The sequence below is a fragment of the Dama dama genome, chromosome 7, assembly GCF_033118175.1.
Source record: "Dama dama isolate Ldn47 chromosome 7, ASM3311817v1, whole genome shotgun sequence".
Lineage (NCBI taxonomy): Eukaryota > Metazoa > Chordata > Mammalia > Artiodactyla > Cervidae > Dama > Dama dama.
This window is the reverse complement of record NC_083687.1, coordinates 41,151,104-41,174,996: the sequence shown is the minus strand read 5'-3', so window position 1 is coordinate 41,174,996 and position 23,893 is coordinate 41,151,104. Positions and strand designations below refer to the sequence as shown.

Here is a 23,893-nt window from a genome sequence, read left to right as displayed (position 1 = left end):
AAAACAAAACTGGCCCTCCTGTCTGCCGGCCATCATACACAGAGATACACTGTGTTCTTCCGCACTTGGCTTTGACCTCAAGGTTTTCTTCAACATGGAGAGCCCAGAGGCCGTTTGCTTGTGTCCTTTGGCACCGTGCCGACTGCCGATCCTTCACTGGCACGCTCAGTATTCCTTCCACCAAGGGCTGCGAGTCCCTTCCTTTGAGGAAGCACATTCCTGACTGTGGTTGCAAACGTCCAGTGAGGGTGCCGAGTGAGCGCACACAGGTTCCCCTGTCTGGGCAGGGACGTTTGTAAACTGCGACGTTCGACAGAGTCGATGGTGACCCTTGGGGGGTATGGGGAGTGAGTCGGCAGGCAACCTGTTAGAGACGTCGCACAAACTAGGTGTCTGAGGTTTTGGAGTGAAGAAGACCTCATAAGGCCTCCCCCACCCCCACCCCCGCAGCTTCTGGGTTACATTGTCTTAAGCTGGAATACTACCTGTTAGGTTACTAAGCAGGGCCTACGTAATTTGTTAGCAAAGCACTTCCGGCAAAATCTTTTTTTTTCCCTAAAAGTGTGCCTGTGTTACAGGAGGTCCATGAAGACTGTCCTGATTTGATTTGCCTGCGTTCTAATTTTATCATTAGATGCTAAAGGACAAATCAGGTACACGATGCTTTTAGATGAGACGTGCATGGGGACTGGCTCTACAGAAGCAAGTGTTCCTGCAGGGTGGGAAGGCAGGTCTGGGTCGTTAGAAGTGGAAACAAGAGACTGGGAGGGCTGGGAGGGAGGGGAAAGACAGGTGTCCTGGGAGGACGCGTGCAGAGGAGAAGCAGCGAGTTCTGAAAGCCAGTTAGGTGAAGAAGTGTCCCGGTCCGGGAGGAAGGAAGGACGCCAGCGGCTGATGATGCGGGCCTCCCTGCCCCGGCTGTCTGCAGCGGGCGTCCCAGGAGGACAGGAGAGAGGTCTTGCTAAGCGGAGCGAGCGCAGGAGGGCCGGACTGCTGGGGCGCGCGGGCCGCCGGGTTCGGACAGGGTTAAGACCATCACCTGCAGCTGAAGTGCGACCCAGATGGGAAGTAGGAAGTGCGCGCCTGAGCTTCCTGTATAAATAAACTCACGGCTCCCGTCGCTGCTGCTGCTGGCGGCGGTGCTGCGCCCCGAGCTCTGCGAGGTTCCCCGGGCAGCGCAGCTGCGCCCCGAGGCAGGAGGCGGTTCGAGGGACGCCTCCTCCCTCTCCGGCCCGATCGGTCTGGGAGCCCGAGCCCTGTTGCAGTCCTGCAGAGCGCAGAGCTGTCAGCCGCAGAGCAGGGAGGAAGACGGAGGGCATGGAACAGCCGTTCTTCCCCGGGGTGCGAGCGGTCCCGGCTGGCGGTGCGCGCGAGGGAGGCTGCTGAGAAGCCCGACGGCGGCCGGGAGGAACGGAGCTCTCCGGCCAGGTAGGTTGAGGCAGCCTTTTAAGTGCTGCAGGCGTTGCAAGACAGCGTGGGGTTGGACTAAGAAAAGAAAAAGGGACGGGAGACTCACTCTGCTGTCTGGGTTGTTTAGCTTTATTTTCTGCCTCTCGTGCTGAAACCATGCAGAATCGGATTCATTCTGAATGCCTGAAACACCTGTGAACTTTACAAAAATAGCTCTCCGTTTACAGGCAAAAAGGAACGAGCTTAACTGATTGTAAAACTAGTCTCTGCAGAATGTATTGTAAAATTCAAGATTAGAGCAGACCTCCCAGTGTCTTCAGCTGGAGACCAGAGTTGGCAGAATCTCAGATACTTACCTTCTGCTGTTTGGGAATGCATGGCAGTAGGTTGACATACCTACATATGGATAAGATGTTATCTGTGGAATCTTGGTCATACATTCTGCTGATTATTTTGTTGTGTAATTGCTGATAAAACAGGGTGAAACTTTGATCTTCCACTGCTGTTCTCAAGTTGAAGTTAAAATGAAACTGATCCCTCTATCAGTGGAGAAAAGATATCTTTAGCTGACCCCTTCCAGGGTATCTTTTGTTTTTCGTACAAGGAGTTTCAGAGATTCTGTTGTAAGTCTACTCTTGAATGTACTTCTCACATTTAGATTTCTCAGAAATGATTTCCCCTTTCTGGCAATATGTTCTCTCTTCATGCTTGCACAACAGTCTCACTTTTTTCTTTCTTTCTGTTGCATGTATCATATCAAAATATTAGCTGAGGCTGGCAGTAAGGCTAGGAGTTTCTTCTGATTTGGCATTTCTGGAGGTTTATTTGAATGTTGCCAGGTATGAATTAAAGAACACTGTATCTAACATTTCTGAAGCAGCCAATTGGGGGTGTATAGGCCCCGAAGCAAAATAAATGAACCTTGCCATGACTCAGTTTTTAGGGCGCGGATAAAGAGGCAAAAGGAACCCAAGCCAGTCTTCAGTGAGTTGCTGGCTAAAGGATCAGACTGCTGCAGCTTTCACTGAGATGAGCCTTTTGGCCCCCAGTCCCTTTTACATCTAATTCCTCTCTTGGTCCCTCCTTCTCCTTCCTCTGTCCTCTGTTTTCAGCCAGAGTCCTTTTCATGGGTAGCAGTCCCTTAGGTATTTCTGAAGATATCTTGAGGAGGAGAGAGAAGGAGGAATATCCATAGCCATCCACAAGGCCACGTGGAGAGAATTGTATTAGGAACTCCAAGGCCACATTTTCATAAAACTCCCTGTGACTGGGATTTTATTCTTTGTGATGGGCATGAAGTTAGAAAAGTGGGAAAGAAAACAAATTGTTCCAAAAGGAGCCTCTGACTAATTGGAACTGTCTTGATGAGTAAACAAATTCAAGATATGGAAAATGTAAAAAGATGTCCTGTAGCAGAATTGAATTGCTTGGCTTTTTAAAATTTAAAACAAACAGGAAAAAAAAAAAAAAAAAGTCCCTCAACCAGCCCCACCCCCCCCCAAACCAATCACCCCAGATAACTTGCTTCTACAGTACTGTGCTGGACGTGAGGTTTGAGTGTGGTCAAACACTGTCCATTTACCCAGAGTTTTACAAATATTTACAGTCATCTATGCCAAATATCTTTGTGCTGAGCCCCAAAGAACATTCTCAGCACTCAAAAGCCCCATTCTCATGAATGGTTTCAGTTCATTGGCAATTTAAAGGCATCCAGGCTTCCAAACTAGGTCAGCTTAAGAGATGTCTTTTTTTAAACATAATAATTAGTTTTTGGGTCTCCCAGATTATGATCCAGGTTTTCAGAGCCAAACCCTGCAGCAGAGAGGAAAGTATGCTCTATCAGGAAGAAGAAAAGTTTATTTTAGCTGTATAGTAAGGCCATCGAGGTTTCTGGAAGCTGTCTTTTCTCTCCATAATCCAAATACTTTTAATCTGATAAATTTATATTTATATTTAAGTTTTCCTTTTTGAAAAGTTGTTTCAGAGTGGCTCAGATGGTAAAGAATCTACCTGCAGTGCAGGAGACCTATGTTCGATCCCTGGGTCAGGAAGATCCCGTGGAGAAGGGCATGGCAACTCATTCCAGTATACTTGCCTGGAGAATTCCATGGACAGAGAAGCCTGGTGGGCTACAGTCTATGGGGTCGCAAAGAGTCGGACCCGACTGAGCGAGTAACACAGTTTCAGGAACATTTTTAAGGACACCAGAATGATTCCTCTGGACTGTTTCTACTAGTCTTGGCTTCTGTGTTTCTCCTGGATTGACTTATGATTCTACTTTCCTGTTGAGTGAAGTTCTTAATGTTTGGAATCTCTAGCTTGAGGTAGAGGTCAGGGGTCCTGCGGAACCCAGATGTTGCTGGAGGAGCGAAGTCCAGAGAGTTTGGGGCCTAAACCTACTTTGTGCAACTGATTGCTTTGGAGATGGGAACTTGGCCAAGCTGAGCTTGGGGAGTTGGTATCGGTAGCCACTGCTCCTGAATACTGAGACTCTTTTTCAGGCATGCCTGTCTTGACTTACTGAAGCACCTTTGATACAACAGATTATCAGTATTTTTAAGTTTTTGAATTGCTGGAAGTGACTACAGATGAGAATCAGGCCCTGAATATATTCTCTCCTCCATGTACATTAGAGAAGTTATCTTCTGTGGTATTGAGGGATTGGAAGCTGAGGACACAAAGATGCATATGATGTAGCCTCTGTCCTGAAGGAATTTGCGTAGGCTTGGGAGTGACTTTGGACCAGAATGGTAATTTTTAATTCATGTTGTTTTACCTGAGAGTGAAAAATACTTTGAAGTTTGTCATCTCAATCATGTCTTTTCTTTTTGATGTTTCCCTGATGTCACCTGAGGGTTAAGTAATTTGAAGAGGCATAGGCGCACCTAAGTTAATTTATTTAATTATTTTAATTTTTAATTCGTTTTGTCACCTTTAGGCCTATGTGCGAGGCCTTGTACTAATGTTTTGTTTCTATTATCATTGGCATTTATTATTTACTTAGTCTATGAGTACTTCTAAATCTAATGCATTGTGCTGCAGTAGTTATTAAAAAATGGGAAGCTGTAAAAGAGAGTGAAAGTGGTCAATACTGCAGCATGGAGTGAGAAAATTCTCATCTGTGACTGAATCCCTCCCCGAGATTGAAAGCACAACGATCTAAAGTAAAATACACTTCTCTTGTTCATAGTTGGGGATATTTCTGACTGTATGGCTTGTGGTATCAAAGAACATGCTTTGAAAGCTGTGTCTCATTGGTTTCTCATTCCTCTGCAATCATGAGTTTGAGTCTCAGCCCTCCAGTCAACTGGTTCTTTGTTTTTCTTGGGAAGGTAGAACAAGACCATCTCATTTCTTTTTTTCTTGGACTTGTGGCTGAAGCTATAAACCCTGTGTATGATTATATGAAACTCTCTGATGACAACCTTCTCAACTAGTTTACTGTTAATAAGTGCGGACTATGTTTAATCACCTTGACACCCACATTCCTTGTGTGGAATTTGATTCTTTGTGGATTGACCTTATTTCCTGCATTTTGTATTTTCCTGCATTTTATTCCTTGAGAAATTGATTTAGCAGAGACAGACAAGAATACATACCCCTGCACCTAAGATGGAGGAGTTCTTTCCCCAAACTGGTTTTAAATTTGTGCCTATAAAATGTCTCTATAAAACTTTTAATTTTCACAGGAGAGAGTAATATTTATACAACCTTTTATGCATTTGAAGAAAACATTTTGGTTTAGATATTCATTCTTTAGTAACTGTAGTTTGCTGGTAATGTCATGACCCAGGAAATCAGCCTGTCTCTTGCTCCATGGGGCTTTCTGAAATAACATTTCTCCTTGATCTGGTAATTACATCATTGTCTGACCTGCCTGTAAGTGGCATTCCTTCCTGCTTCTGAGCTTTGTTGTTATACCAAGCAGGGGGAAGAAAATTATTCAGCAGGGCTGTGTGAATAATTTTGGGAGGCCAGGGAACCACTGATTAAAAAAGAGGTGGGCAGGGCACAGTGGTGGGGTTGGGGAGGGGCCTATGATGATGAATGTAAAATTACAATGTCAAAAATATCATTGAGCTGTTATTCTCATTTTCACTCCTACCGTTTTTGAAAGTTTTGTTAGGAAATCTGGGAATGGATTTCCACCTCTTGGGCCTTACCTTATAGTGGTGATGAGAACAGAGAAAGCAAGCAAGAAAAAAATAAATGTACTTTTCAGAAGGAGAAGCATTTTGCAAATGTTAAAACTTGACCTCCCAGATGTCCTGTTTAGAGTGAGCGTATCACAATATCATGTATTTTGTTGGTCATGACCTCATATCTCTTTCCATATAGTTCTCCTATATATCATGCATGTAGCAAAAACGTAAAAATTAGATCTGATTACTGGTAACCGAGGTGATGGAGGTGTTAACTAACCTTATTGTGGTACTCACTTTGCGAAACATATCTATAGCAAATCATTGGGTTTTATACCTTAAAGTTACACAATTTTTTCTCAATGATATCTCAATACAGTTAGGAAAATAGATCTTATTAAGGTAATGTACTTCATTCCTTACATAATTTCAGATAGCAAAGAGACTACATAGAAAACAGTTTTTGATAATATTTAGGGTTTTCCTTCCTAAGGATGTATCTGTCCTTTTCATCCATACAAAAAAATTAATAGAGATATATTTGTATATCAGTTCCATTTTTAGGAAAAAAAACCAGGTCTCCAAGTTAGAGTTATCATCTTATTACCGTCCTGGAACCTGTTGAGATGAAGATGTTAAAACTGAAGATTTTTAAGCTGAATATTTTTTCATTTCTTGGTTTCCCCTGAAGGATGCTGTGAAACGGTAGGTGAAGAGAACAGAAGTTCCCTTTCCTATCACAGTGATAAACTGTTTTGCAACAATGCCACCATCTCACAAAGCCTGAGTAGGTTACCTATGGTCTCTAAGAATTAAGCATTTCTTGGGTTTGTTTACACAGTCAGTCCTTCATACTGGTGGGTCCTGCATTGTGGTTGGCAGAACCTACAGATGTGGAGACATGGGTGTGGAGGACCAATGGTACCAGGCCTTTTCATATAAAGAAATTTGGTATCCCCTGGCAGATACCAAAATTCTCAGATTCCAGGGGTCCTGGAACCAATCCCCACAGATACCTAGGGATAGCATATTACACAATAGTCTCTAATCTTTGCTGTTGTTTTCAACTAATGATTAAAGTATCTTATGTGTAATGTGTGTGGTGCTCAGTCACGGAGCTGTGTCTAGCTCTTTGTAACCCCATGCACTGTAGCCTGCGAGGCTCCTCTGTCCATGGGATTTTCCTGGCAAGAATACTAGAATGGGTTGCCATTTTCTTCTCCAGGGGATCTTCCTGACTCAGGGATTGAATCCACGTCTCCTGCATTGGCAGGCGGATTCTTTACTACTGAGCCACGTGGGAAGCCCTGTTAAAGTGTCTTATATGTGATGTATCTACTTAATGGTCTTGAGCATTATCCTTTTAGAAAGCAGATATAAAATATACTTGAGTAATTACATTTTTGTGATTACTAGTGAGGCTGACTGTCTTCCCATTTATTCTTGCCCTCTCAAAGGCATGTATTAGAACTGTTTTTCTGATATTACTGGTTGTGCATGGATTCATCTAGTCCCTGAATGGCCAGAGAGTGGGTCAAAGATGCAAGAAGGGAGGAGAATCACAAGACTGGTTAGTATGGAGATCCACATAAATCCTTGCCCCACTTACCACCAGTATCTATAGCCCTTGCTACTCTACCAGCCTGCTGATCTGCCTTCCATTCCAGGCTGTATTTAGGGTAAAACTTCAGCAAATGGCCAATGGCCGATGATAGTCAGCACTTTATTAGATTCAGTCAGTACCATTTGAGTCACTAATAGCTTTTGTTGAGAACATGAGCCAGCAGTGAAATTAATCATTGCATTGGATAGAAATGCCAAGGTCAACACAATTCTAATTTTCAGATCGTGTTGAGCTGGTTGCCTGACATGTCAGTCTTAGTTGATATCGAGAGGGCTTTCCTAACAAGAGAGAAATGGGGCCTTTGGATGATTGTTCCTTCCTGCTGTGCTGAAGTATTGGCTTCCTCAGAATCTCTCTCCATGATACAGGTAGCACTTCAGCCCCACCTTCCCCACCACCTCCCCTTCCTGAAAATGCTTCCTTTTGTCAGCTCCCTCTCACTGTAAAGCATTCGTATCTTTTATGAATGCTTTTCAGGGGCGACTCAGGATCTTGCATTGGCACGCCAACATTTTGACAGCTCTCATGTGTCTTGTCTCTTGTTTAGTCTTAGACTTTCTTAGAATGGCCTGGAATTAAGACCCTTCACTATAGATCAACTGGATTTTTACATAAGTTAACGTTTCTATTACACCAGTAATATCCAGCCCTTTGGTTGTGTTAGCTTTCTTTTTCTCTTTGTCCCTTTAATCTTGTGCTTTACCAGTTTATCTGAGTCTTACAGTCTTTGCAGATGGTGGAAAAATTCCTAAATAACCAGATGAGTCTCCTAGTAAAACAGTATCCTCTCCAATCACGTTATCTTTTTGCACAGAGGAATAACAGCTATGATTTGGGGTAGTGAAACAGACATAAACTACATTAGTTAAAAATACTTTGAAAGTTGGCTCTCTCACCCACTGCATTTTTTGGAGCAGATTGCTTTTTCAGGCGGCCAGCAGAATATGAAAATTCCTTATACATCCTGAGTTTTCCAGCCCAGTTTCTGAAGTATTCCTTTCTTTGGCAATTCTAATGAAAACACAGGAGGGAAAAAGTGACTTTCCTGTTCTTTCCTATCAAAAGGTAGTTACTTCTTATATAATGAATGCTTTGTAGTGCAGGAGACACTCAGAGAGTAGCTAGCACTGCTGATTCCCCTTTCCTGGCTATTTAGTGCAAAATCCAGATGTTTTAGAGTGGCTTTCCTTCCTTGCTTCCCTGGTGGCTCAGACGGTAAGGAATCTCCCCTCAGTGCAGGACCCGGGTTTGATCCCTGGGTCAGGAAGATCCCTTGGAGGAGGAAATGACAACCTGCTCCAGTATTCTTGCCTGGAGAGAGCCTGGGCAATTCCCAGTCCGTGGGTTCACCAAGAGTCGGACGTGACTGGCGACTAACACTTTCCTTCCTTGCCCAGTCTGTTGTGTTGTGTGGCTCCTTACAGTTAAGCAGGTGAGACGTCTACAATCTGGGTGAAGCCTGGCCTCCCCGGTCCAACCGCAACCTTGCTCCCAACTTCAGAACATTTGAACGTGAAGTCAGCTTGTCAGGTTTTTCTCTTTTTTCCGTCTTGACTCTTAGGTTCTCTACCCAAATTCTTTTCTCATTGGGTTCTTAGCATCCAAGAAGAAGCTCAGTCACACTTGTATGCAATAACTGTAAAAGTAATTATAATTGTTACCGTCTTAAATCAAGCTGGAGGGTGGGATGTGCAAGTCACTTTCTTATTTTGGGTAAAATGTGAAGTATGAGGCAAAACAGGTTGAGCAAGACAGTGAGTTATGGGCTGTCTGGAAGGAAGACCCCTGGAAGCCTGGAGGGAGTGTGTGTGTCAGGGTACCTACGAGGATGTTCCCTGAGAGGGTCAGTCACCCCCTGGCCGTCCCCTCTGTGCCTCAGGCCATTTGTTATTGCTGTTGTTCGGTTGCCAAGGCGTGTCTGACTCTCTGCGACCCCATGGACTGCAGCACGCCAGGCTTCTGGGAGTGAGTTCTGCCAGGGGTGGTTTCATGTTATGGAGACCGGTTTATCACTTTTTGTTGTTGACTTTTTATTTTGTATTGGGGTACAGCCGATTAACAACCAATGTTGTGATAGTTTTAGGTGAATAGCCAAGTGACTCAGCCATGCATATACATGTATCCTTTCTCCCCCCAAATCCCCTCCCATCCAGGCTGCCACATAACGTTGAGCAGAGTTCCCTGTGCTATCCCGGAGGTCCTTGTTGGTTATCCATTTTAAATGCAGCAGTGTGTACATGACCATCCCAAACTCCCTGACTATCCCTTCCTCCGTCCTTCCCCCTGGCAACCATAAGTTTTTTCTCTAAGTGGAGACCAGTGGATCTTATTAAGACATAGATGAAGAAACACTAGAACATCGTGGAGTTATTCACAGACATCTCAAGTGTAGGGGAGATACATTTAGAGGACTTTGGGATTCTCCTGATTATTGCTTGAAGAGCTCGATTGCTAATAACTCAATGGTGAAAAGATTTCTTGTTAGATATTCTTTTCCTATGGAGTGCAACTATGAGTCATTCATTTCTCAAACATTCATTACTAGTTTTGCCCAGAGTGAAAATCAAAAGGCAGGTTTTTGAACCATGCCTGGTGAAGCCTTCAGCTTCAGTGATGGTGCCAGGAAGACTGCTGGGGAAAAGGTCAAGGGCGCCTGGCTGGGGTCTTCCTGGTATTGCTTCAAGGAGCACTCGTCTACAAATTCTCTTTTATCCAGTGGCCCAGTACTTAAGATTTTGTTTTTATAAAATTCCATTGCTTTATAACTGTTGGAAAGCCATCACTTTGGGGAACTGAGGTTATTGTACACAGAAAAATAAATCACTTCTTTTTGATGAATTGTTTTGGATTGTTCACATCTCAAAGAGATGAAATATGTGCCTTCTTTCCTCTGTCTCGGTCACAAGTTCTGCCTTGGTTGGAATGCTTGGAATTTTTTTTTTTCATAACAAAATAAGTCTCTGCTTTGTAAGAACTTTTTATGTTATAAAAAACTTTATATATATACATATAATACACATATTTTAAATTTATATATATTAAATTTTAAGTCACTTTATTGAGGTATGATTGACAGACCAAAAACTACATATTTAATGTATATAGTGGAGAACTAAGTAACTAAATATACACCTATGGAACTGTATGATGCCTATAGTTAACAATTGAGGTGCATATTGAAAAATTTGCCAAGGAGAGATAGTATGTTAACTCCTCTTAATCACAGACACAGAGAGCACACACAAACACAACAATAATAAATAAAGGGGACAGGAGGAAACTTTTGGAGGTGTTAAGTATTTTTCTATTTTTACAACTTCGATTTCATAACCCATAGGCATGTTACTCACAAACTGTGGAGTAAAACCTTATATATATGGCAAGAGACAAGATTAAATTTCAGATGGCCTTGATTTCATACAACTTCTCACCCTGCCTTTAAAAGAAGACTGTTTTGAAGACATAACCTCTAAGAGGTATCCCATTATGTCTTCGTTTTTCAAGTACATCGGCCTGTTCCGTGTCTCCTTCTAAAAAATAGTATAGTTTGAGGCTGTGAGAAATGAAAGACTTTCTTGAAGAACACCTAGCTTTCTTGTTGGGTTTGTAACAAACAGGATTTATCTATTCTCAACAGCTTTCTCCAAACGGGTTGTTGGTATAATTGACATTTGTGGTGTGGGATGTTTCTGGTCTGTGTCATTTCCCATCTTCCGTACTCAGGAAGCATTTGCTGGCTACATTTCTTCTTGCCGTGTGACTTGGGATTTCTCTTTTTGAGGGGAAAACTAATTCAGAATGTGTTGTATGAGCAGTGTTGGGAAAAGACAGATGAAAATACGTTGTTGGGAAGATGATGTGTGTTATCAACGAGGAAGTCTTGAGAAGAAAACATGTAGTAGCTGTGTAAACATAACCTGGGGACAGGAGAGAAGTAAAATCATTCACCTTTACCTGTAATTGACCCTAAAGAGGTTTTGTTGTTTTTAACTCCAAAATCCTGAATTTGATGTGCAGGTTGTTTTGAATTTAATTTGCTCTTGAATAATAGATCACCAATAGTTAATTGAATAAGAGCATGGTGTCTTGAGCCATATTGGTCTTTTCCTAAGAAATACGTATCGTATTGGAAGCCAATCATTCAGTAGCTTCCTTTTTAATTTATTTTTAATCAGATCTTCTATTACTTCTCAAGGAGTAGGTGATAAACCTTAAACACTTCAGGTTACTAGAGTTAGAATCTGCTGACTCTTTTTGATATGACACTAAGAAGGTTAGTGCAATTAGATCTCATAGATTTTCTATCTAATTCAATCTGTTTTTCACTCCCTTATTTTAGTACTTTCATACTAATATAATGAAACTTAAGCCACTGTGAGGCTGTGTAACAAGTGCTGAATATGTAAAATAATTTCTTTTGCCTGAAAATTGGGAGAAAGAGAGTCTGGATCTTCTGGAAGGAGAGGATATAATTATTTTTGTGGCCAAATTTATCAGAATTGCCCATACTTGATTAAGGAGGAGGGTTTCGCAACCCACCCAGTATTCTTGCCTGGAGAATCCCCATGGACAGAGGAGCCTGGAGAGCTACAGTCCACTGCGTCACAAAGAGTCAGATGTGACTGATTGACTAAGCACTCATACTCTTTTAAAATAGTAAGAACTTAAAGATTTTGCTTTTATTTAATCAGAAATGAAATTTCTTGATGTGATATAAACTATGAATATGTAGGAGAATTATTTTCACAATGATCTTAACCTCTTAAAGATATTATGAATAAAAATCTAATGGAAGGGCTTCCATTATAATTTTTGTTTTTTTGGTGTAGAAATATCCTTTCCTATAGTCATGCTACATGTAGAGACAGATTTTATTCTTGTACAATTTCAGTGATCTTATGATAGCTGTAGTCATGAAATTCAGGTCTCCTCCCATCTTTTTTTCCCCTCCCTCTTTCCCCTTCTTATAGCCGTCTCTCCTTGCTCCATCTCTCCACATAATATCCATCTGTGAGGCAGTTCTGGTGTAATGGGACAGCACTGGACTTGGCCTCAGAAGATAGAGGTTTGAGTTTTGCTGTGTTGTGTATAAACTCTGAGACCTTCGGCAGATTGCACAGCTTCTCAGGACCTCAATTCATCTGTAAAGTGAAGGAAATGATCATTGTGGTTGTAAGAGATTAAGTAAAGCAATGCGTGTGGAGGAACACAACACTGATAGCATGTTGAAAAAAATTTTTGTTGGGCTAGAATATGCAAAACAAAATTTACCATTCCAACCATTTAACGTATAATTCAGTGACATTATAAACACAACATTCAAAAGGTTGTACAACCATCATACTGTCTATTTCCAGAACTTTTTCATCATTCCAGGAACTCTGCACTCACTAAGTCATGACTCTCCATTTGCCCTTCCTCCAGCTCTTGGTAATAATCACCTTTCTACTTTCTGTCTCTGTGAAGTTGACTGCTCTAAGGTACCTCATATAAATGAAATCATACAATATTTGCCCTTTTGTGTCTGACCTATTCCCTTAGCATAATGTCTCAAAGGTTCATCCATGTTGTAGCATGTGTCGGATTATCTTTCCTTCTTAAGGCTAAATAGTATCCCATTGTATGTTTATAACACATTTGGTTCATTCATTCATTCATTGATGGACATTTGGATTGTTTCTTTCTACCTTTTGACTGTTGTGAATAATGCTACTGTGAATATGGGTGTGCAAGTATCTGAGTCCCTGCTTTCAATTTTTTTGGGTGTTTACCCAGAAGTGAAATTGCTGAATCATATGACAATTATGTATTTAACTTTTTGAATGACCTAAGTGTTTTTTGAGTCTGTTGAACTGATCATAGCAATGCCATTCCGAAATGGTGTGTCTGTTCATAGTATTTTAATTTCCATAGGTCACTTGATGTGAGTCAGGACAGTGAGGTCACCTTACATTTCAGAACTCCAGGGATAGCTTGCCAAGGTGGCTAGCTCTTTAGCCCATGGTTCTCAGAAATGCACTCGCTGTACACTTAGATCTCTGAGGGGGAGGATTTGCTGCGCCCAGATGTGCTGGTTAAACAATAGCTGTATCAATGGATGTTTTCTGCTTTGGGCCTTTCCGTAGGGATTGAGGAGACTGAAGGAGGCTGAGGACCAGCTGATGGGCTCAGTGGGAAGGCTCCACTGTCTGACCATGACGGCCGCCGAGAATCCCGCGCCTGGAGACCTGGCTCTGGCGCCCCTCGTCACTTGCAAACTCTGCCTGTGTGAACAGTCTCTGGACAAGATGACCATGCTCCAGGAATGCCGATGCATCTTTTGCACAGCTGTAAGTTTTCCTTGATGCTTTCATCATATGAAAAAGTATGAAGGGAAAAATTGTAAACGTGTAGGAGATATTTCTGTGGCTCAGGAGAAGCCAGACTACCCTATGATCCTGCATGGAAGAGCAATTCCATGTTTGGATAGGATTCCAAATACTGTTTTGAATGCTAAGTCTGATAGTTGCTGGGGTTTAGGCAAAGTGTAACATGTGTATGAAATTTAATTATTGGTTGCATAAGCTGTGCCTTTCTGTTCTTAACACTCTGGCGAAGGAACAAAATAGAGACATTTTTAACTTGGCTTAATTTACCATCTAAAAAGCTCATCAGGTGTTTTGAATGATGGAGAAATCAGGTAGCAATTTGCTGAATTTTCTTTCATCTCCTACAAAGCACACGGTATGCAAATGTTTTACTTTGTCAAATCTGCTTTTTAATTTTTTTTCCGTTTTCACAGTATTTTGAATGCTGCTTATTCCTCATAATAGATATCACCCTATAGATCTTCAGGGGTGGGCTTGTCTCTTTTAGTTTGACACTTTGGTATCCGTGCTGGTGCCCTTGATAGCATGCAGCCCTGAAGGTTGGTTGGTTAAAGGATGTGCAAAGTATTTTCAGTCGTGTCTGACTCTTTGTGACCCTGTGGACCCAATGGTTAAAGAATAAAGATAGGACTGATGGGTTCCATGGGACTTCTAGAAGTATGAACCAGGTGATCGTGTTCAGATTTTCATTTCTTCAAGCACTTTTGGAGCTCTTACTGTGTGCTAGTGAGAGCTCCCCACAGAAAAGATGGACATGTTGAAGGAACTGGACAGGGGTTTGGTGGAATCCGGGGTAGCTTGACGCCGCACGCCACAGGAGACCCTCACCTGCTTTAGGAGCGGGAAGGGGCTTCTGACGGCAGTGCTGTCTGACCTGAGGCTTTAAACAAAAGACTGTAAGCTGATGCCCTTGGGCCACGCCTGGCTTCAACACATTTTTGTTCGTATCGCCTGTTGGGAAATTTCAAATCACGATAAATTTTTCATAAAAAATTGAAAACGTAGTAAGATATAGCTTCTCTGGGCCTGTCTTCATAGACCCAGAACTGAATGATCTTTCTTCTCTTTACCTACTCACCTCTCTCCTGTGTGTTTGAATCAGCAACCCTTTCCCCTCCCTGGAAAACATGATATCACATTTTATTATTGCTATAGCTGAATCAGCTACCCTTTTAAACTAAGGATGGATTAAGAGTCAACTTGGAAGAGTGCTGGGCATCTCAGCATGGTGGGGTGAGGGCCTGATGCCTAAATTACAATAATCACCATTTATCTTTGCTTTGGGAAGGGCCTTGTATGGTCCAATGGCTAATATTTATTATACAGTAAATGTAATAATCACCAGACAAATGTGGATTTAATAGCCTTGACTTGTGAGGGAAATTGACTAGTTTAGTTATAGTGGTCAGTGCTCAAATCAAGGGGAGTGAGAAGAAAGGAATTATTTAGCAAGTTCTAGAATCATTTATAAAAAGGCATTTCTCTAAGCATGCTTAAAAAGATAGTTAAGGTGAAATAAATTTTACCCCATCTCTTTTTTTCTAAGTTTATTCAACTAACGTGACACATTTTCCAGCTAGTTTATATAAGTTTTCTTAAATTCTTTTGGATTGAAAATTAGAGTAGAGAGAAAGCTTGGAATAATTCTTAGGTAAAAAGGGAAAGTGGGTAAAATCCTTTCCTTTTGTTTTGAACTGTAGCATCCAAAGATGGCAAAGAATAGTATCATTTATCCCTTCATTCAACAGGTATCTAGGTGTCTAGTAAGCAGCATCTTTGTCCTGGGAATTGTTCTAGGCACTGGGATGTAGCACTTAAAACAAAACCCAGCAGAATTCTTTGCTCTTAGGATCTTATATTCTATCAAAGGAGTTACATGATAAATAGTAAGTATAATAAATAGGTAAGTTACCTATAGAGTGGTGGGAAATAGGGGCTTAGAAAAAAAGAGCAGGAGGTTAGGGGTATGGGGCCAGGGTTTTCAGTGATAATTGGGTAGACAGGAGGAGGCTTCAGTAAGTGTATATGTGTATTCTTTACTTAACATTGATGCACAAATTTGAAAAAAATTTCCCTCACAAGTCAGGGGTATCAAACCCGCATTTGTCTGGTGATTGGGCTTCCCTTGTGGCTCAGCTGGTAAAGAATCCGCTTGCAATGTGGGAGACCTGGGTTTGATCCCTGGGTTGGGGAGATCCCCTGGAGAAGGGAAAGGCTACTCACTCCAGTATTCTGGCCTAGAGAATTCCAGGGACTGTATTGTCCATGGGGTCACAAAGAGTTGGACACAACTGAGCAAATTTCACTTGTAAAACTTGTTGTTCGGTGATTATTATGTTCATTGTATAATAAATATTAACCATCAGACCATTCAAGGCCTCCCAAAGCAAAAACAAATGATGATTATTGTAATTTAGGCATCAGGCCCTCCCTCTACCACGCCGAGATGCCCAGCTTAGTTTAAGTAGATGCCCAACTTTTCCTAGTCGACTCTTAATCCATCCTTAGTTTAAAAGGGTGTTTGTCCTGGTTCTTCCTCATCTTGTCAGTGTGAGTTGCTTTACAGGAAGTGAGGAAATGGCCTTGTCATCACGGGGCAGCTTCAGTTTCCTTTGGTCTTGCTTTGTTTCAGAGTCTTGTGCTTCAAAATTATTTTCTTTGACTTTCTCACGTTGGTTTCAGACCCTTGCTAATCCTTGAAACAAATGAGTCAGAAGCAACGTTTGGTTAAAGCCAGAATGGAAATTTTTGTCTGAAAGTTACTGTTTAAAAGCAGGATATGGGATTCACTTTTTCAGAGATCTCATAGAGCAGACATCAAATTTGTGCATCAGTGTTGGACAAAGAGTGCACACACACACACACAAAGGCCGTGTTTCATATTCACAAGGAACTGACACCAGTGTATTATTGTTTCCGTAGATCTAAGATCCCAGTTGAAGACCGCACAACTAGTGCTTATTTCTCCTTCAGCAGTTTGGGAGTAGGGGGTTAATACAATTAGATTATTCTGTCATCTAGATCCATACGTCCCCATTGTTGGGGTGTATGCAAAAGCAGAAGGTCAGATGGCTTGTGACTTGGGAACTCTACATAGCCATAAATATGAACCTCCCCTGGCTTCCCAATGTGATCTATCAAAATAGTCAGCTCTATTGGGCTTCTCTGGTGGATCAGGGGTAAAGAATCTGCCTGTAATATAGGAGATGTGGCTTTGATCCCTGGGTCAGGAAGATCCTGTGGAGAAGGAAATGGCAACCCACTCCAGTATTCTTGCCTGGGAGATCCCACGGACAGAGGAGCCTGGTGGGTTGCAGTTCATGGGGTCGCAAAGGGGTCAGGCATGACTGAGTGAGCACAACCAGTACCACGTGTCTGATTACACTAGTGTCTATAAATTTGCAATTCATACCTGAAATACTTCACCTGAGATACTAGTCTAACTTTTTTTTTTGATAGAGCTCTATTTCTTCTTTTTGAAAACCGGTTAAAAAATGTGTCTAAGGGTTACTGATGTTAAAAACCAGTTAAAAATACTAGTTTAAAATGTGTCTGATCCTGCCGGATTTTGATTTGCATTCAGATTAAAGATATTAAATGTGTTTTGTGTTTTCAAGGCTGAAAAGAAGCCTGTGACATCTTAAAATAAACCATATACTCCTAATTCCCAATTTTAGGTATGATTGGATGACATTTTCCCAGTTATTGGCTGGGAAAGCCTTCTTGTGCATACGATGTATTTAATATGGTCTTGCTAAGAGAGCTCCCTCTTGCCCCTCTCTTGAGAGGAATGTTTTCATGTAATGGTTCTCCTTCTAGGTACGGTGCTGTATTTTCACCATTTCAGTGACCTTTGCTCCATTCTATCCTTGTCTTGTTTCCCCTAAGAAGCAGTGTGATCCGTATGCTTGGGGAGAGCAGAATGGACAGAGATGAAGTGTCGACTTGCCCACTGGCTGTTAGCCAGCTCAGATCTGGTGTGAGTAGCTGCTCCCCAACCCACATGTGTTCTGCGAACCTCCAGCTCTGTGAAAGAGAGGATCCTTGCATAAAGTGTTTCAGAGTCAGATTAGCTTGGATGCGGATGTATTTTCTATTCCTCTCTCGGAGGCTTGCGATGCATGTTTGCATTTTAGAGACTCTGTGAAACCTGTGCTTAGAAAGAAAGCAAGGGGACGCAGTTGAACTTCTGATGAAGTATTTCTGTTCTGCCAGTGCTACCCCCCCCCCTTTTTTTTAAGTGGAATACCTATTAATTTCCCCACAGCCAGTGCATGGAAGAATATTGCTTTAACTTATTCCATGGAGGTTGTTCTTTTTTTTTTTTTTTGGAGGTAGTTCTTGATTTAATGACATCCAGAGAAAGGAATGTGACAGATGTTGCTTCAAATAATCCTTTGATGTATCTAGTTTCTTGTTAAAAGGAAGCTTTACCGTGTTCTGTTTGGGAAGATAGTTTCTGTTAGACTTTTTGCTCAGATTTAGCATAGAGAAGAAAATATTGTATAAAGGAAGTGAAGCTAAATATCCAGGACAAAAATGGGTGGGGCTCTCACTGGCATGACTGAGGTCATGAATCATTAGGTGTATCATGCAGCCAAAGAGGTTGATGCTGTGGGGTTACAGAGAGAGGTGTTGCAAGATTACTTGTTCTTTTTTTTTTTTCTTAAAGTTTTTTTTTTTAATTTATTTATTTTTAATTGAAGGATAATTGCTTTATAGTATTGTGTTGGTTTATACCAAGCATCAACAAGGATAGCTTGTTGAACTTAAAGGACAAATATCTCAGGGATGTTAGTCCACTAACTAATAATATGGAAAAAGTCTCTCTCTCCCCTCCCCTCGTGGATTTAAATAATGCAAATAAAAAGATTTAAATGCCCCTTCCCTAGCTTTTGCAACACACTCTTTCAGATAATACCACACAATTATAATTCAAGTGAAAAGAAAAAAAAAATTTCACCAAAATTGGTTATCAAAGGAGGGAAAATTTGTGGGTTGCTCCCTTGTGAGCAATATTTGCCTCTCTGATTTATTTTGGAAGTTATTTCTGTCAGCCATGAATTAAAGAATAATGAAAACACAGTTGTTGCTTGTTTTTATAACCTAGATTATTTCACCTGAAAAGAGTTGGTATGTTGGCATGGCCTATTTACCATTCAGATTAAAGACAGGATGTGCTGAGCAAAAAGAAAATAAAGTCCAGCCATATTCTTGCCTTTTTTCCATTACATTTTGTTGGCCCTAAGTAGTTAGAGCTCCTTTTACTATTCATTTCTCAGAGCCAAATGGATTTTCCAGTGTTGAAAAAAGCGAGAGGAAATATAAAGCTTTTTAGACCAAGCCCTTCTTTTCCTTGGGGCCTGCTGGGTGACCTTTAAGCAAAGCCCACATATGGCCTGGGAGACACTGACAGTTTGGAAGATTTGCTGTGTGTTTGTATGCATGTGTGTGTGTGTTTCTGAGTACATACGTACACACATGTGCACCCACACTGACTGTGTACTGTGTGCAGGGCTTCCCAGTGGTGCTAGTGGTAAAGAACCTGCCTGCCAATGCAGGAGCTGCAAGAGACATGGGTTCAATCCCTGGGTTGGGAAGATCCTCTGGAGGAGGGCATGGCAACCCACTCCAGTATTCCTGCATGGAGAATCCCCATGGATAGAAGAGTCTGGTGGGTTATACTCCATAGGATTGCAAAGAGTCAGACATGACTGAAGCTACTTAGCACCTTCAAATGAAGCAAAAAACTAATAGTGGTTCTTTCCTGGATTCAAACCGATATCTGCATAAAGAGAAGGGAAGGTCATTTTTCTGCTCCCACCTCCATCCCTCCCTTCCAGTGTCCCATGCATGGTGGTTAAAGTGCAGATACAGAGCTAGGAAGACCCAGGCTCATGTTTGGGCTTTGCTGTTTACTGGTGTATGACTTTAGGCAAATTCTTTGCCTTCTATAAAACTTAGCTTTTCACCTGTAGCATGGAAGGGAGGGTAGTGGATGGTAGTACCTATCTCAGAGTGTTATAGGGAGCATCCAAGGAGAATCCCCGGGGACTTCCCTGGTGGTCCAGTGGTTAAGACTTCACCTTTTGATGCAGGAAGTGTGGGTTCGATCCCTGGTTGTGGAGCTAAGATCCAACATGCCTCATGGCCAAAAAAACCAAAACATAAAGCAAAAGCAATATTGTAACAAATTTAATAAGGACTTTTAAAATGATCCATGTGAAAAAAAAATCTTAAAAAAAAAAAAGAGAATCCCTGTAGAGCAGTTAGCACAGTCCCAAGCCCCTGGTAAAGTAACGTTATTAATCCTCTGTTTCCTAAGTTCTGTCAGGATGTTGAGCTGTTCTGTTTTTCAGAAATGTTTTAGAGGAAGGGATCCTGTAAAGACTTGACTCGCTTCCTCAATAGCCTTTTATAAAGAGGTGGGTATATAGGTGATTTCAACTCACTGCTATTCTGTAACACCCACATACGAGAAGTTAGGATTGAGAAAGAGAAGTGTCTCTTTTGGGTTTGTCCAAAGAGTGGCTCCTGGCTGGATATTTCAACTGAAGACCTGCAAGTAGAACTTAGACGAGAAACAAAAACCCAGTAGAACTTGGAAAGTGAAAAGAAGAATGCATTTCTGATGGATGCAAAAGATTCACATGGAAGAGTGTCTCAAACTATGAATACCGTTAAGAGCTGCTAACCCCTAATAAGAATATCATAGTGGCATTATTTATTGTCTTGATACATTTAGTATCATTTTAAACATCTTTTATTGCGAATTCTATGGAACTGCAGGAAATAACGAGGCATCTTACTCCAGCAGTGTTTTAGAACAATTTTCCTTCCCCTCTTCTGGCCTTCCCAGGTGGTGCTAGTGATAAAGAACCCACCTGCCAATGCAGAAGGTAAGAGATGTGAGTTTGATCCCTGGGTTGGGAAGATCCCCCGGAGGAGGGCATGGCAACCCACTCCAGTATTCTTGCCTGGAGAATCCCATGGACAAGCAGGAGATTTAAGAGACATCCCATGGCCGGAGATATAAAAGATACAGTTTCGATCCCTGGGTCAGGAAGATCCTCGGAGGCGGGCACAGCAACCCACTCCAGTATTCTTGCCTGGAGAATCCCCATGGACAGAGGAGCCTGGCAGGCTACAGTCCATAGGGTTGCACAGAGTCGGACATGACTGAAGTGACTTAGTATGACTCTTCTGGTCATACAACCTGCCAGCCTTTCCTGATGCTTTAAAAACCTCCAGCTCTCTGGATTCCTTTGTCTTCTTCTAGTATTAAGTAGGCAGAAGTAAATTCTGCTGGGTCAGCACCCTCTCTGGCTCTGGCTCTGTTGGTTTCTGGTACTAAACTATATGGACTTGGCAACATTGGTTTTATGCTCGCCCTTAATTTTATTATCTTGGATGATCGACAGTGAGTCGGTGAATTTGTTTTTGTTTGCAAATGACTTCAATATACTTGCTGCTTATGCTTGTTTAGAGTTTTAATGATAGAACTATGATGACTTTTGTGTCTGTCAGGTAAGCTGCTGGTTTAAAAGCACAAATTTTGGTACTCTGCTTTTCTGCTGACAACTGAGCAACTGCAGGTCAGATAGCATCTGAGAGTTAAGAGCAAAAGTGTAGCAGCCTGAGAAATGGATTAGAGATGACGCAAGGGGGAGGTGGCTTTCTGGACCTATGATCTCATCCATTGCCTAATGGTTACCATGTCCTTATTCAAGGAGAGTGGTAAAATGTAGTCGGAGGAAAGAGCAGCAAAGAGAACCTTATTTGTAAGTCCCTAATGATGGTGTCTTGGCATCACAGTCCCGGAATTGGAAGGCACCTTAGACCCAGTCCCCCACCCTTCTGATGGAAGAAGTTCTTTTCCTGAATGCCAGAAAATGGCTTGACATTCAGGAGACTAGATGTCGAATCTGGTTGTCTGGGCTTTATTCAACACAGGTTTATTGTGCCATGCATCATTCTGATGGTGAAGATTCCGTAGTGAGTAATCAGATTAGGGTCTGGTTTTTTAGAGAAGTCACATGTCAGAGAAAGGCACAGACAAAAACAAGTAAGTACAGAAGTCAGATGATGATATGGGCTCCAAAGACAGAGCAAGGGGAGGGGGATAGGGAAAGTGAAAGGAGAGGGTGTTTCTATTTTACCTTAGGTAGTCAGGAAAGTCTCACTGACTGTGTTATAGTCAGTGTTCTGTATTCTGCAGATGCAAAACGCAGGGGTACAGCGGGTCAACAGTACTATGCCGTATTATATAAGGGACTCAAGCATCTGCGGATTTTGTTATCTGCCGGGGGTCCTGAAACTAACCCACCCCATGGAGGCAGAGGGATGACTGTATGTAGGCAAAGACCTGGAGAACGTGGGAAACTACTGAGTCTACCAATTCAGATGCTAATCTCATCTGGAAACACCCTCACAGACACACCTAGAAATAATGTTTAACCAAATACCCGGCTATCCTGTGGCTGAGTCAAGTTACACATAAAATTAACTGTCACACTTACCCGGCCAGCTGCACAGAAGATGAAGTGGGTTGCCATTTCCTTCTTCAGGGGATTTTCCTGACCCAGGGATGGAACCCAAGTCTCTTGCATCTCCTGCATTGGCAGGCGGATTCTTTACCACTGCGCCACCTGGGCAGCCCACAGGGGCAGGGTAGAAGCATGGAAACTCTTAGAAGGCTTCCCTGGCGGCTCAGAAGGTAAAGAATCTGCCTACAATGCAGGAGACCTGGGGTCGGGAAGATCCCCTGGAGAAGGAAATGGCAATCCACTCCAGTAATTTTGCCTGGAGAATCCCACGGACAGAGGGGCCTGGTGGGCTACAGTCCACAGGGTCTCTAAGTTGGACACGACTGAGTGACTAACACATTCGTGATAGTCCAGGCCAGAAATGGTAGTGGATTGGACCAGCAGGTGCTAGCCATTTATGTCTTTGGGTAGTCTGAGTCTTCATTTTCTTTTATATACTATAGGGAAAATAATAAATCTATAACCTTTAAGGTTAGAGATTGCAGTAAATAATCTAGATAAAGCACAGAGTACAGTACCTGGACTCCAGCGGGCATGTGAAGTTCTACTGCCTTTGCTATAATCATCTAGATTTTGCTTGAAAACATCAGGATTGAGACAAGCAATAACACCGGCTAGTCAGTGATTAGAAATTCTAATTCTAAACTCTGTTTTTCTTCTGCATTGAGTTGAAGCCTGTTTCTAAATAAATTATTGGAGAAGGAAGTGGCAACCCACTCTAATATTCTTGCCTGGGAAATCCCATGGACAAAGGAGCCTGGTGGGCTACAGTCCATGGGGTCACAGAGAGTTGGACACAATTGAGCATGCACGACTGGCTCTTTATAAATTCTACCTATTAGTATGAGTTCTGTTCTTTAGAATAAAATTGGTTGAAATCTAATTTTTTTCCTACTCACTGGCCCTGTATTATTTGAATGAAGGTTATCTTTCTGTTAGAGGACAAGAAAAAGGTTACTCATTAAAAATTCACGCACAGTGCTCTGCCCAATGTGGGAATATTAATCAATTTGTTCCCCCCTCCCCTGCTTTGGTTGACACAGTTCTTTTGGAGCAAGCTTCATTTGCACAACATTCTTGACTTTGATCATTGGTTGAACAAGTACTTCAGGCTTTTCTGCTTTCTCTTAGAAAACCATGTGGTATCAGGGTAGAGGGTAGTTCTAGAATATGGAACGAGATTTAATTTCTTTTTCACAGAGAAGGTTATGAAAAGATGGTATGTTGTCATTTGTCCCACCTCGACTTGAAATTCACCGAGGGCTGAAATGCAGGAAAGCAACTAAGTATCATTAATCATCATTGTTATTGTCATAATAGCAGCAGCAAGCATTTATCCAACTTAGGGCGAGGTGTCATTCCAAGTACTTTCACTTTTCATCTTTATAATGACCCAAATCGGTCATTAAAAATATCTCCATTTTAAAGCTCATGAAGTATATGTACCATTGTTGCCTGTTTATTAGTGTAACAGTTTTTTTGGGGGGAGGGATTTGTATGTTCATGTTTTGAGCCCGACTCAGCCATCCCGAGCAAATCATTCACCTAACTGCCCATATCTAAAAATTCTAGGACGAGGAGGGGCAACTATGCCAGCTCCAGGTGGTATTCCAATTAACTTCAAGTACTTCCTCAGCATTTGCAGTAATTGCAGGATGACACGTGGAAGATTTTTGTTCTGACACGCAGAAGATTTTTGTTCCTCGTTTATCTGCATAGGAATAGGAAGCCAACAGGCAAATGAAGGCCCCCAGCAGAAGAGTGAGAAAAAAAAGCTGTTTGGCTGAATTCTCTCTTCTCTTC

The 23,893-nt window shown here is 41.9% G+C and overlaps 1 protein-coding gene across 2 annotated transcripts in view; it reads left to right on the top strand.

The window, feature by feature from the left end:
• Positions 1-851: 851 nt before the first annotated feature.
• RNF144B (ring finger protein 144B) overlaps positions 852-23,893 on the top strand; it is a 73,480-nt gene continuing 50,438 nt past the window's right edge. The window contains exons 1-2 of one of the 2 annotated variants that reach the window (XM_061147531.1): positions 852-1,428; positions 13,302-13,505. In XM_061147531.1, coding sequence (XP_061003514.1) covers positions 13,338-13,505 — 168 coding nt within the window. In that variant the 5' untranslated portion in view covers positions 852-1,428; positions 13,302-13,337. Of the gene's footprint in view, positions 1,429-13,301; positions 13,506-17,435; positions 17,524-23,893 lie in introns of those variants that run through there. The other variant, XM_061147532.1, reaches the window with a different exon arrangement.